The sequence below is a fragment of the Crocuta crocuta genome, unplaced genomic scaffold (genome assembly GCF_008692635.1).
Source record: "Crocuta crocuta isolate KB4526 unplaced genomic scaffold, BGI_CrCroc_1.0 scaffold35, whole genome shotgun sequence".
Lineage (NCBI taxonomy): Eukaryota > Metazoa > Chordata > Mammalia > Carnivora > Hyaenidae > Crocuta > Crocuta crocuta.
In genome coordinates, this window is record NW_027530625.1 from 6,795,359 (window position 1) to 6,809,747 (window position 14,389).

The 14,389-nt window shown below is 61.0% G+C and overlaps 1 protein-coding gene across 1 annotated transcript in view; it reads left to right on the forward strand.

Moving 5' to 3' along the window:
• HMCN2 (hemicentin 2) overlaps positions 1-14,389 on the forward strand; it is a 132,085-nt gene that overhangs the window by 100,115 nt on the left and 17,581 nt on the right. The window contains 17 exon segments of the mRNA XM_077768469.1: positions 55-321; positions 884-1,050; positions 1,473-1,578; positions 1,670-1,806; positions 2,265-2,406; positions 2,496-2,640; positions 3,328-3,455; positions 3,983-4,139; positions 5,604-5,725; positions 6,427-6,591; positions 8,109-8,216; positions 8,430-8,564; positions 8,921-9,055; positions 9,533-9,723; positions 10,590-10,803; positions 11,847-11,981; positions 12,949-13,139. Of these exon segments, the coding sequence (XP_077624595.1) occupies positions 55-321; positions 884-1,050; positions 1,473-1,578; positions 1,670-1,806; positions 2,265-2,406; positions 2,496-2,640; positions 3,328-3,455; positions 3,983-4,139; positions 5,604-5,725; positions 6,427-6,591; positions 8,109-8,216; positions 8,430-8,564; positions 8,921-9,055; positions 9,533-9,723; positions 10,590-10,803; positions 11,847-11,981; positions 12,949-13,139 (2,645 nt within the window).

The following is a 14,389-nucleotide window of genomic DNA, read 5'->3' on the forward strand; positions in this document are numbered from 1 at the left end:
GAGGGCCACCGGGTGCGGCCTGCGAGGACTGATGCCCGCCCTCGCCCTTCACAGTGCCCCCTGTCTTGGAGCCGGTGGAGTTCCAGAATGACGTGGTGGTGGTCCGGGGCTCCTCGGTGGTGCTCCCCTGTGAAGCCCGGGGAAGCCCTCTGCCCCTGGTGTCGTGGATGAAGGATGGGGAGCCCCTGTTGCCCCAGGGCCTCGAATGGGGGCCCGGCCTGCAGCTGGAGACGGCCGGAGCTGGGGACTCGGGCACCTACTCCTGTGTGGCCGTGAGCGAGGCGGGGGAGGCCAGGAGGCATTTCCAGCTGACGGTGATGGGTGGGTCATCTGGCACTGCCCTGCCAGCTTCTCTGGGCCTGGCGGTGGGGTGGGCCCCCCCTGGGGTGATGGAGAAGGCGGGGAGGGAGCTGGCGGATCTCCCCAGGGGCTGCCGCCTGGGGGCGGGGTTTGGGGGATGGACAGACTCCCACCATTAGCTCTAGTTGGCTCTCGCTGACCTTGCGGCATCTCCTGGGCCTCCGCTCCTCAGCTCTGTCCCCCCAAACCTTGTAAAGCGGAGACAGAGAGCCCCCTGAAATCCGGAGGCAGGGCCCGAAGTCTTAAATGCAAGACTTTACAAATTTTGTGCCGTCTTGGAAAGATTTGTGTCTGCTCTTCCTTCCCCTCCGTACCGCGTGCTTGCCGGCTGTAAAGCACGAATAATTGTCCCAGGCAAAGGGGCCCGAGGTGTCCGGTGTTCTTAGGGTCCTCCCGCACAGCCCCCTGCCCCCGCCCGTGGTGGCCCCGTCTGCAGTCGGCTTCCCGATGGCGGGGGGCTTGGAGATGAACCCCAGCTCCCAGCACCAGGCACGTGGCAGACCCCGGGCGGGGTGTCTTGCAGATCCCCCCCACATCGAGGACTCGGGCCAGCCCGCAGAGCTGTTGCTGACCCTCGGCGCCCCCTTGGAGCTCCGCTGCGATGCCCAGGGCACCCCGCAGCCCAACATCACCTGGCATAAGGACGGGCAGGCCCTGGGCAGGCCTGAGGACGGCAGCAGGGTGCTCCGGGTGGCGGGTGTGCAGGTGCGGCTGCCCCGCTGCTGTGCGCCGGGGCTGGGGGAGGGGAGGAGAAGAGAAGGACCCCACAGCATTTAGGCCGAGCTCCTCCTCTTTTGTGGGGCCACCCACCTGGACCGTGCCCTCAGGGGCTCCCAGCCAGGTCAGGGCCAAGGCTGGTGCGGAACCCGGATAACTTCCACAGCCCGGCCACAGGAAGGCTGGTGCAGTCAAGGGGCCCTTCCTGGAGGAGGCGGGCTTTACCCTAGCCGTAAAGCAAAGGCCAGATGGAGCTAGAGAAGAAATGGCCCAGGGAGGGGAACGGTTGGAAGGGCAGCATGGCCCACTCGGCCAGCCTGAGTCTGAATCCCGGGTCCCTAGTTGTGCGGGAGGGAGACCAGGTCAGGAGGCGGGTGGGCTGTGGCCAGAGGTAGTTGCTCACGGTGCTCCATTCCCAGGTGGGCGATGCTGGGCTGTACACCTGCCTGGCCCAGAGCCCCGCTGGCCAAGTGGAGAAGAGCTTCCGGGTCAGGGTTCAAGGTAGGGGTGCCGGGGTGGCGGGCGGAGAGGGAGGCTGGATAGGACCCCCAGGGCAGGTCCATCTCTCATGCCCTCTCTGCCGCCCACCTAGGCCCCCCTCACGTTATAGGGCCCCGAGGCCCCCGCTCTGTGGTTGGCCTGGCTCCTGGGCAGCTGGTTCTGGAATGTTCCGTGGAGGCGGAGCCAGCACCCCAGATTGAGTGGCACCGAGACGGCATCGTGCTGCAGGTGGGTGCCAGGCAGGGGCACCCCTTCTGTGCCTCTCAGGCCCCAGGCCCAGACCAGACCGGGTCCCAGGCGCTGCGGGACTGCCCTGTGCCGGTACTTTGTGTTCCTGCTCTCCTGGTGTTCTCCGCTCCTGTTATTATTGTCGCCCCCATATTACAGACAGGGACACCGAGGCAGGGCCGGGGTTTACGCCCAGGCCTTCCGATGCACATCTGTGTTCTTCCCGTTATACCTTCGAGCCACATGTAGCGGCTGTGTGACCCGGGGCTAGTTACTGAGGTTCTCTGTGCTCCCTCCTGAAATGGGGACCAAAGACTGTAGGTCTTCTGGAAGCGAGAGAGTCCCCTCGGCAGCATCCCCAGAAGGCCGAGCCCCCCGGCCTGTTTCCTGCCTGCCTGGGGCCTGGCCCCAGGGAGCTGAGGTGCTAAGGAGGGTCCCTCCTCCCCCGGACTCTGCAGGCGGACGCCCACACCCAGTTCCCAGAACAGGGACGGTTCCTCCAGCTGCAGGCCCTGAGCACGGCCGACGGGGGCGACTACAGCTGCACGGCCCGCAACGCCGCGGGCAGCACCAGCCTGGCCTTCCGCGTGGAGATCCACAGTGAGTGGGCCCCGCCCCTGCCCGCATGGCCCTCCTTAAAGCCACGGGCTCCCAGCACCCTCTCTCTCTGTGCCCTCCCCCCGCCCCAGTGGTGCCCACCATCCAGCCAGGACCGCCCGCCGTGAACGCCTCCGTGAACCAGACGGCCACGCTGCCCTGCCGGGTGGACGGCGCGCCCCCGCCCCTCGTGAGCTGGCGGAAGGACGGGGTCCCCCTGGATCCTGACAGCCCCAGGTGGGAGCCGGGAGGGGAGGGTGTCGGGGGCGGGCGGGCACTTGGAGCCCCTAGGTGGCTGCACCACCAGCAGCAGGGTCTCCTCTGAGCCCGAGGGGACAGGCATGTCCAGGGCGTTGAGGTGTCAGAAATCCCACGTGGCTGCCTGGTGTGGACTCGCGGTTGCTGATCTCTGTTTCTGCGTGCGGGCGCTTCGCGCCCCCTCTGCCTCTCTCTCGCAGACCGATTTTCTACACCTGCTTTCTCTGTGAACGTGGCGGAGACAGCCCCCCTGACCTCCCCCTGCCCCCAAGTCATAGCTTCTCGGTTCATGCGATCCCCGTTGCCAGGGCAGGGCGTTCCGCTGGCCCGGCCTGAGTGACGTGCCCCACAAGGCCCGGGGAAGGGGCGCTTCTCAGATCTGGGGGGGGGACAGACGCAGGAAGGGTGCTTTCTGGACGCTGCTGACTCTTAGGGAGGAGCGGGCCCAGGTGTGCGCACAGGAGACCCCTCCCCCACCACTCTGGGCTGGGATGCGGGGAGCTGCCCTTGGCCTTGTGAATGCGGGGCCCCAGAGTTAGCACCTTCTTGCTGGGAAAGGCAGGAGCAGAGGGGAGGGTCTAGCCGGAGACCCCACCGGGGTCCAACCCCTCAAAGGGCCTCCCGAGTCTGCTGGTCTCCATGGCAACCCCCTTCCTCCAATTCCAGGCTACAGGTTCTGCCCGAAGGTTCCCTGAGGATCCAGCCAGTCCTTGCCCAGGACGCCGGCCACTACCTCTGCTTCGCATCCAACTCTGCAGGCTCAGATCGGCAAGGCCGTGACCTCCAGGTCTTCGGTAGGTGACCGAGGGGAGGTATGTTCCTGGCCTTCACCGCCCACCCCTAGTCTGGGCCGGGTCCTGCTTAGTTTCTGGGCTCGTCCTTGCTGTCAGGAGCCCAGAGCCACGATCTCTGTGTGTTTTTGACCACGAAGCCTACTAGTAAAACTTTTGAACACGCACACATCAGAGACGCACGTTGCTTTGATGCGTCTAGTACAGATGTTCACTACCCTACCGGCGTATCGAGCGAGTGATAAAAGGCACACAGAAGGCATTTGAGAGGATTCGATTCAGTCACTGCACCAGACGCCCGAAGCTGCTCTTCCCGCTCCAACGGGTCACCTTGGCGGAGGCCAGTCTGCTGGGCGCTGGCCTCGGGCAGGGCTGACGAGGAGTAGGACCCCAAAGTCTGCATTCGGGGAGAGCGCAGGCCCCGTCACCCCAGATTTGGGGTGCCTGTTGGAAGATTCCTGTAGAGTGTCTCTCGCCTCCCCCCGCCCCCATCCTGCGCCCTTGTCTCCTGACGATTACTGTCTCCCCAGAGCCTCCTGCCATCGCCCCCAGCCCCTCCAACCTGACCTTGACCGCCCACAGCCCTGCCTCACTGCCCTGTGAGGCCAGCGGCTCCCCCAAGCCCCGCGTGGTCTGGTGGAAGGACGGACGGAAGCTGGATTTCCACCTGCAGCAGGGCACCTACCGGTACTGGGCTGGGCCTCGGGGTAGCCCCCCCCCCCCAAGGTGCTCCGGGCAGGGGAGGGCGTGCCCATCCCACGGTGGGGAGCAGGGTCAGAAACGAGGCAGGGATGGGGCGCCTGGAGGGCTTAGTCAGTTAAACCTCCAACTTTGGCTCAGGTCATGATCTTACAGTCCACGAGTTCGAGCCCTGCATCAGGCTCTGTGCTGACCGCTCAGAGCCTAGAGTCTGCATCTGACTCTGTGTCCCTCTGTCTTTCTGCCCATGCCCTACTCATACTCTGCCTGTCTCTCAAAATAAGTAAACACTAAAGGAAGGAAGGAAGGAAGGAAGGAAGGAAAACAAAGAAATAAGGAAAGAAGGAAGGAAGGAAGGAAAAGAAAGAAATAAGGAAAGAAGGAAGGAAGGAAGGAAAACAAAGAAATAAGGAAAGAAGGAAGGAAGGAAGGAAAGAAAAAGAAGGAAAGGAAGGAAGGAGGAGAGGAAGGAAGGAAAGGAAGGAAGAGAAAGGAAGGAAGGAAAGAAAGAAGGGAAGGAAGGAAGGAGGCAGGAATGTGTTCGGGGTCTCAACAAAGCAAGCACCAGCATCTGTGTCCTGACCTTGGGGGTCTAGGACAGTCTTGACACCGAGATGCCTGATAGGGGGTGGGGGCGTTTGGGACATAGAGCCAAACAGAAAGGAATGGCTTTGAAAAGCATCACAGCCACCGTGGTCTAACGACGATCAATACCGATACGTGGAGGCATGATTCGGGTGGAGCCTGAGTACTTGTCTCCCCGTTTCTCACATGCAGCCGATCATGAAATGACCCCGGGGCACGTTAAATGAGTCCGCTCACGGACTAATTCACCAAATATTTGTTGTGTTGGGTGCCGGGCCATCACGGGGCTTTTGTCTAAAGCAAGTGCTCAACCGGGGCACCCGGGTGGCTGTCGGTTAAGCGTCCAACTTCCGCTCAGGTCATAATCTTGAAGTTTGTGAGTTCGAGCCCCGCGTCGGGCTCTGTGCTGACAGCTCAAAGCCTGGAGCCTGCCTCGGATTCTGTGTCTCCTTTCTCTCTCTCTCCCTCTCCCCAACTCACACTGTGTCTCTGTCTCTCTCAGAAATAAATAAACGTTAAAAAAACCCAAAACTTTAAAGCATGTGCTCAACAGATGGGAGCTATTCCAATAAGTGACTTGGCTACGGTCGCTGTTAGGGAAGTCGTCCGAGCTGTTGGCCGCTGAAAGCCTGCAGGGTCAGAGAACCACAGGGATAACAATTAAACCTGCCCACGAGCTCAACTGCCAGACCTTGAAGGGTAGAAACTTCTAGAAGGGACTTCTAGATTCGGGGCTGGGGGCCAAACTCCAGAGGAGAAATGAGTCACGAGACACCCCACCTCCGTCCCCTGCATCCCAATCGCTGCCCGCGCCGGTCGCAGCCAGCTGGGCTCGGGTCAGCCTGGCTGTCTGTCTGTCCGTCCCAGGCTCCTGCCCTCCAACGCCCTGCTCCTGGCAGCCCCCGGCCCCCAGGACTCGGCCCAGTTTGAGTGCGTGGTGAGCAACGAGGTAGGCGAGGCCCGCAGACTTTACCAGGTGACCGTTCACGGTGAGTTGGAGCAGAGGGAGGAGGAAGAAGACAGTGTGTGCGTCTCCCAATCCCACCTGCCCACGCAGGAGCTCTCAGGAGAGGCCTTGCCCACTCCAGAATGTTCTGAACCCGAATTTGACCTTGGCGTCACCCTGGTTAAAATTCCTCCCTCCACAGCTGCCCACGGCCCTCAGGATAGAATGCAGGGGTTACCGGGGCCCACAGGGCCTGGCCACCCCAAGTTCAGCTCAGCGCAAGGCCTGCCTCGCTCTGGGATCCAGGCAGGCTGCTTAGCTTTTAGTTGCTCACCTCAGGGCCTTTGCATATGCTATTCCCTCTGCACGTGCTGTTCCCTCTGCCCTTCACCCAGCCAACCCTGTTCTTCCTTCAGGTCTCAGGTTAACTGGCACTTCCCCTGGAGGCCTTATGTGGCCTCCGCAACTCTGAGCTCCCTTCTCTTGTAAAATGCTCCAGGGATACCTCGCTGGTACCTTTACGGAAAGCAGTTCGTAACTGTGCCCTGAAGCCCAGCAAAAACTACTTCCCCAGCCAGTGAATGTGACCTCTCTCTGTTGCCCCTCCTGCCCCCCCCCCCCGGCCCTTCGTCACTAATGTCCCCGGTGTCTTAGTCTCTGTTGATAGCTGTCATCACTTGGCCCGATGACTGCGCGCTCCCGCAGTGGCCCTCAGCGGGGCCTCGAGCCTTGTCTTGCTTGTAGTGCCTCCCACCATTGCCGACGACCAGACCGACTTCACCGTGACCCAGATGGCACCCGTGGTCCTGACATGCCACAGCACGGGAGTCCCGGCCCCGGTCGTGTCCTGGAGTAAGGCGGGCGCCCAGCTGGGGATACGGGGGAGTGGCTATCGGGTCACGCCTTCGGGTAAGTCGGGGGAAGCCTTGAGGGGAGAGACGGGGCATCAGGCAGAGGGTGTGAAAGCAGCGGAGAGTCCCGGCCTGACTCTGCCATTCCCTGCTGTGTGACCTGGGGGAACCGCTCACCCTCTCTGGGCCTCTGTATCCCCACTCACACGCTGGTGCGTTAATATTCGCCAGTGTTTCTCTGATGTTCGTTGACAGATCAGTGGGGCTTTACGGCAAAATGAGGAAAGTCATAGCTACGTGAGAGTTTTCATACAGCTGGTTGGATCTCCTTGGAGGGATTTTCCTTTATTCCGAAATCATGCTTTTCTTTTTTTAAACTTTTTTAATGTTTATTTTTGAGAGACAGAGTGTGAGTCAGGGAGGGGCAGAGAGAGGGAGACACAGAAGCTGAAGCAGGCTCCAGGCTCTGAGCTGTCAGCACAGAGCCCGACACGGGGCTCGAACTCACGGACCGTGAGATCATGACCTGAGCCGAAGTCAGACGCTTAACCGACTGAGCCCCCAGGCGCCCCATTATGCTTTTCTTTTGTTTTTTTAATTTATTTATTTTGAGAGAGAGAGCACGCGCAGGGGAGGGGCAGAGAGAGGGGGAAAGAAAGAATCCCAAGCAGGTCCTTGCTATCAGCGCACAGCCCGACACGGGGCTCGATCCCGTGACCCTTGAGATCCTCATCGGAGCTGAAATCAAGATTCAGACGCTCCACCTACTGACCCACCCAGGTGCCCCGAAATTATACTTTTCTTAATATTTTAGTGTTAGAAGTTCTTTTCTCGTATGAGATCAAGGCGATAGCGGGTGGGGGACTCCGAAACGTCTTTGCTTGTCAAAATGAAAAGCGGGCTCCTTTATGGGGGTTCTCCAGATGACCTTTAGTCGTTAGTTGGTTAGCTAGTGAGCGCCACTGGCCCAGTCTGTGGTTTTCACACGCTTACGAAGCAGTAGAATCCTTTCCTCTAACCGGCAGTTATGGGGAATCCCGTCATGTGAAAGACACTGAGGTTCTGGTTCTGTCTGGGACTGGGGTGGTCCAGGAAGGTTAAAATGGTGTTCACTGAGCAAGCAAGACTAAGACAGAAGAGCTAAAGAGAGAGGACAGATAAAGCAGTAATCTGGGGAGGCTTCCTGGAGGAGGCAACTTTCAAGCAGAACACGGCACAGGTAGCAGAACGAGGGTCTGTGGAACGATGGGTGGACCAGGGACTCTGGGCAGGGCGGTGGCCGATCCTGAAACATCACAGCTCGAAGTTTCTGGAGACCATCCTGTCTGATGGCTCATGGTGCATGTGGGGGGAGTGGGGCTCCAGGAGTGGAAGGGCCCTGCCCGCAGTTGGGCTCCAGACACGGAGCATACGCAGGCCCAGAACCCAGGTTTTCCGGGGCTGCTTACAGACGGGCAGGGAGGCAGGCTGAGTGGAGACCCCAGGGTGGGGGTGTGTCAGAGCCCTGCCAGCCGTCACTAGGGACGTGTGCCCTGAGTCCCCTGGCCCCCTCCATGCCCCCCATGCCCCCCGCAGGTGCCCTGGAGATCGGGCAGGCCCTCCCCATCCACGCCGGCCGCTACACCTGCACCGCCCGCAACCCCGCGGGCGTGGCCCACAAGCACGTGGTCCTCGCTGTGCGAGGTAAGGGCGCCCCCCAGCATGGGGAGAGCTAGAGGCGGGGGGGGGCTGGAGAGAGAGGTGAGGACCCGCTTCCGGAGCCCCGGACCTGCCTCTCTGCTCTGACTCCTGCCCCTTTTAGAGGCTTCTCTGTCTGGTGCTCAGAAGCCCCACGGTTGGAGGGGCCTGGGTGTTAGAGGCGTCCCCAGGGACCTCTGTGGCCCTGTCCCCCTGCAGCGTCCCCCGTGGTGAACCCTCTGCCCAGCGTGGTCCGGGCACTGGCGGCCGAGGAGGTACTGCTGTCCTGCGCGGCCTCGGGCATCCCGCGGCCCAGCATCACCTGGCAGAAGGAGGGGCTCAGCATCCCCGCAGGTGAGTCTCCTCAGCACCAGGAAGGGAAGAGTCGAATGAGCCTGGGATCCGTGGGGGCACCTGCCGGAAGGTCCCAGAAAGCCCTGTCCCTGCGCTCCCTCCTGCCACCCTGTCTCTGTTCACCAGCCGGAGGGGTACCCCGCCTGAGCACTCCGGGGCTGACTTGGGAGGCTGGGGAGGGGGGGTGATCCGGCGGGACTCTGGGTCTCTGTCCCCCGCCTCCCCCACCCCCACCCTGTGACCGCAACGAGTCGCTGGCCGCCTGGTCCGACAGAACAGGCCGCGTGGCCCCCCTGCGCTCCTCGGTGGTCCTGCTGGCTCAGCCGCCAACCCAGATGTCCTCCCCGCAAACCCAGGGGCGAGGACACAGGCCCTACCCGGGGGACAGCTGCGGATTCTGCGCGCCAGCCCGGAGGATTCCGGAAACTATTTTTGCATTGCCCAGAATAGCGCTGGCAGCGCCGTCGGGAAAACACGGCTGGTGGTGCAAGGTGGGCCCGGGGAAGGGGGCTGAGGCGGGCCCCAGGGGGCTAGGGGTTTTGGCGTCCTGGGCGGGTGGCACGTCCCTGCACCCTCCCCTGTCCCAGCCTGGCTTGTGTTCCGGAAGGAAGTGAGGGAAAAACGCCTTCTCCCCTTTTGGGCCCCCTGTCTGCCTTCAGATGGTGACTCGGGTCCCTCTGCCTCCTCTGACCTTTCCTGAGCCGGCGGTCCGGTCATCCCTCATTCGTTTCGGCTTTCCAGAAACAATGGCCATTCTGTCCCTTCAGTCACCGTGTGTGCGCTGGGATCACCCTGTCCCAGCTTCACCAAACCCAGCAGTCCCCAAATCGTCCAGACCACGGGCAGTGGCCTAGGACAGAGTTGGTGGAGGAAGGGGCGAGGAGCATGCTAGCTGCCGAGGGCACTGGAGCGGGGTCAGCCCCCCCAGCCCGGCCCCAGTCCCCAGGTGGCCCCTTCTCTGCCCACAGTCCCGCCCGTGATCGAGACTGGCCTCTCTGACGTGTCCACCGCCGAAGGCTCCCACACCCTCCTGCCCTGCTCGGCCAGCGGCAGCCCCGAGCCCACCATCACCTGGGAAAAAGATGGCCAGCCTGTGTCCGGAGCCGAGGGGAAGTTCACCCTCCAGCCTTCTGGGGAGCTGCTGGTGAAGAACTTGGAGGTGCGGCCCCCACCCCGTGTAGCACGAAGGGTCTATTAGTAACAGCAGGAGCGGAAAACACCGGCTGAGCTCCCCGTTTGTCACGCCCCGTGCTGAGCGCGATGCAGCTTTTAATCCCAGGAATCTGGGGAAATCAGTGTCACAATCCCCAAGTACAGATGAGGAAACCGCAGCTCAGAGTGTATCCGGTTTTTCCGAGACACGCTGTTGCCAAGAGGCAGAACCAAGATTTGAACCTGGACCTCAGTGGCTGATGCCTGAGGGAGAGAAGGGGCCCTGGATGGGGCTGGACACAGAGATGACTTTGTGTCCCCAAACTGCACCTGCTTCTTCTTGACCATTCACTGTCGCGGACTTGAGCCCGGGGTGTGGGTGGGAGCCTTGACCACCTTCACCAACAGCACTCGGATTCTAGAATTACAAATGGGCCCCTCCCCAGATAGTTGGGTGGTTGCTCAGTGCGCACACCGGCTGCGGGGCAGGGTCACACAGTCCTCAGACGGTGGTGAGTGCACTGGCCCTGCTGGAGAGCACCATGGAACTTCTCAGGGCTCGGTGAGCCCTCTGTACAAAGGCACCAAACGCAGGGCCTCAGGGGTGAATGGGGGCCTGGATGAGCTGGCACAGGGGACGTCCCGAGCAAAGGGTCCAGCACACAGTGGGCGTTGTTAACCATCGCGTGCTCAGGGCTTGGATCAGAGGCGCCATGGTGCGGTGGTGAAGCAGAGTGATTGACTAGAGCTGTGTGACCTTGAGCAAACCCCTCCGCCTCTCTGGGCTGCATGCTCCAGGAACCTGGGGGAGAGTGGGTCCCTAGGAGCTGGGGGTGGGTGCAGTTAACAGGCCGACCCCTCCTCCGCCCGCAGGGCCAGGATGCCGGAACTTACACGTGCGTGGCCGAGAACACGGTGGGCCGCGCCCACCGCCGCGTGCACCTCACCATCCTGGCGCTGCCTGTCTTCACCACCCTGCCCGGGGACCGCAGCCTACGCGTCGGGGACAGGCTGTGGCTTCGCTGTGCGGCCCGGGGCAGCCCGACCCCCCGCATCGGCTGGACCGTCAACGACCAACCTGTCACAGGTCTGAGCCTATTGGGAGCTGGTGGAGGGGGCCCCCGGGACCCAGGGAGGAGGGCAGATGGGTGGGGGGACCCCACCTAGTGGAGAGGAAGAGCATGCCAGTCTGCCTGGTGGGTTCTGGGTCTCCAGACTTGGCCCTCTGCGGGGGGACGGGGGGGGGGGGCCCAAGCAAACACACATGTGGCCATATGTGACAGTCACATGTCAGACCTGGCGAGAGGCCACCTGCAGAGAAGAGACGCAGCCCCAGAGCCCTCAGGGCCGGGAGGGAGCTCGTGGTCCACCCCTGCCCCGCTGCTCGCATCGTGGGCCCCTCGGCAAGCCCCCTTCCTGGCCCCCAGCTGACGTTCAGAGAGGCACAGGGCACGGGGTCTGTAGCGGCTGTTCAGTGAGCGTCTGCCGACCTGATGACGGCTACGTCCCCTCCACTGCCAAATAGTATTTTCAGGGGCGCCCGGCAGGCTCAACTGATGGAGCCTGTGACTCTTGATCTCAGGGATGTGAGCTCAAGCCCCATGTTGGGTGTGGAGCCTACTTTAAAAAATAAAATAAAATAATTTTTTTAAATAATATTTTCAGCTGCTCCTAAACCGGAGTGCAAGCACTATGAAACGTGCATGGAAGCTCATCTGCGCGCCTGTGAGGGAGACTTTGTCCTGACCTACCACCTCCTGGGGAGGGTGTGGGGGGGAGTCATTCAGCCTCTCTGAGCCCAGCTTTTTCTCAAAATGGAGATGAGAACTGGTTTAATGCAGGAAGTGCTTATTAGTCAGTCCCCAAAGACCTACCCTCATCCATGCAGCAAGCTCGGTGTGGACTTAAGAATTACAGAAGGCTGGTCCTTCAGTCGCCTCCTCTAACATGGCCTGTGCCTGTCGTGAATGGGCCTGACATGCTCAAGCTTCCACCCTCAGGAAGGGACACCTGTTTTCTATGTCTTTATTAAACACCTGCTGGGTACCCCGACCTGAGTTAAGTATTCAGGGCAGGAGGTCCCTGGCACCCAGGGCTCAGAACCCTCCGGGGCATCTCTTTCTCCACCAGAGGGGGTGTCTGACCAGGACGGGGGCAGCACACTGCAGCGAGTGGCAGTCACCAGAGAGGACAGTGGGACCTATGTCTGCTGGGCCGAGAACAGAGTGGGCCGCGTGCAGGTCGTCAGCTTCGTCCACGTGAAGGGTAGGATCTCTTGCGACCTCTGCTAAACCCGGTCTGTTGGTTTTTCTAAGAAATCGGCCTCCTGACCTCTGAACAACTAATCCTCCATCCTGACTGTGCCTCAGGTCCCCTGGGGGACTTTATAAAATGCTGAGGCCCAGATCCCACCCCTGACACCAAAAACCAGCCTCTCCAGGGGGAAGCCCCAGCATCAGTTTTTCTTCCGCGCCCCAGATAACTTGGCTGCAGGTGGAGTGAGGTCTGACCTGTTGCCCTGCACCACCACCCTCAGCTGCGTGGTGCCAGTGTAGGGGGAGGGCACAGGGGCCAAGGTTCCCTGGCAGAAAATTGCCGGAAGCTGGCCAGCCTACCAGTTGCCCCCCACAGCCCTGCTCGGTCAAGAGCAGCATGCTAACCCTCCAAGATGCCATGACTTAGTTTGCTCAATTTCAGGATGGGAGGGGGGTGGCGCTTGATAGAGGGGGACAAGCCACCCGAGGCACTGGGACACAGCAATCTGAGGAAGCCAGCAAGCATGGAAAATTGGCACAGGGCATCCAAGGGTAGTTTAAGTCTCATCTTTAAGTCTCATCTGCATGAAGTGAGGATCAGGGACGTCTTAGTGTTGCTGTGCCCAACCGAGGTGTCCCGATGGGCATGCAGCCCTTGTTTTCCAAAATCCCGGGCAGGTACCCCACAGCTGGGATAATCCGTCCGGGAGAGCAAGCATGTGACATCCTAACTGCCTGCCGTTCCTGGGCCCGGCTCAGGCATCACTAATCAATCACAGCACCATTCCCACTCGGTTTCAACTCCGTGTTCCATTGGACCCGTGACACGGAAGTTGTCTGCCAGCCCCATGAGTTGCCTAGACACAGCCTTGCTGGACCCGCTGTGTGACAGGGATCCCCTCTGCGGATGGGTTTCTGGGAGGCCAAGCCTGAGGGAACCTCCTTTCTGACCCCTTGTCTGATGTCACCTCTCACAGAAGCTCCCGTCCTGCAAGGGGAGGCCTTCTCCTACGTGGTAGAGCCTCTGGGGGCCAGCGTCCAGCTGGACTGCGTGGTCCATGGAGCCCCGGCGCCCGACATCCGCTGGATCAAAGATGGCCTTCCGCTCCGGGGCACCCGTCCCCGGCACCAGCTACAGAACGGCTCGCTGACCATCCGCAGGACCGAGGCAAGGCGGGATCTGGGGCCAGAGGGCGGGGCCGCCCAGGACACCCCGCAGCCTTTTCTGATGGCTTAGCAGCGTTCTTTATGTTTACTACTGCCCTCTACAGTCTACGAAACACTTTCCTGCCCTGCCCGTCTCCCAGATTCTGCCCCCCAACAAACTAGAGTGCCCTCCAGCCAGCGACTTTTCTCTGTGCCTCAGTCACCCCAGCCATTCAGTGGGGCTAACAGTTTACAGTAAGAAATCAGCGAGATGACCCACACCAGGCATTTGAGAGTGACTGGCCCCTGGGGAATGCCAATAACTGTTATTATTAACAACCCCATGGGGTGGAGTAGACCAGTAAGAGTGCCCCCATTTTACAGATAGAGACATTGAGGCTCAGAGAGGCCCACAGTCGGTTAAGTTTCCCAGGCAGGACCCCATCCCCGCTCTCCTGATGCCTGCTCCGTGCTGTCAAAGCCATGGGTGTCAGGGCAGACCTGCTCACCCTCCCTGCTGTGTCCCAGGTCCCAGTGATCATGCAGACATCCACAATCCCATCCCGTCAGGCTCTTCTTCTTAGGGGCCCGCAATCTCGCCCTCTACTGTTACCCGGGCCGGGCACTGGTAGATCCTTTCGCTTTGACGAGCATGATGTCCTATAATGCTTCCGCAAGTCTTAGCGCAGATGACCCCATTTTGGTGATGGAGATGACAGTGCTCTGGTTGCTCCACTCCTGGGCACGGCAGCCAGCCAGGCTGCCCCCTGCTGGGTGTAGACGGTGGCCTCGGGCCGCCCCCCAGCTGCCATTCAGAAGGGAATCTGAGCCTCGTTCTTCCCAAGTTTCCCCCACGGGCCATGGTGGTGTGTGTCCTGGGGAGAGCTTCCCTCCCGCTAAGCTGGGGAAACGCTGCACGCGGTCTCGCCTCTGGAAGGCTCGCTGGGCTCTCCAGCACAGTAAAAGCCCCAAGGAATCCTGCAGCCAGAAGCGGGTTGTTGTCTGACTCCAGGTTTCCCAAACCTACTTCACCACAGAACCCTTGTTTCCAAGGCACCCCTAGTAACGTGCCACGGAGGGATAGTCTCACTGTTCACAGTTTGGAAGAGGCGCAGCTAAATCCTGCCTTTGCAGGATGGGCCTCCGCTCCCGGCACGCGATCCCTGCCCCTGGTCACCACTACCCCCAGATTCCAGCTGTGAAAGGAGCTGGACTCTCTTTGGCTAAGTATTGACAGGCGGCCAGGGAGGTGCTCCTGATGGAACCGTCCAC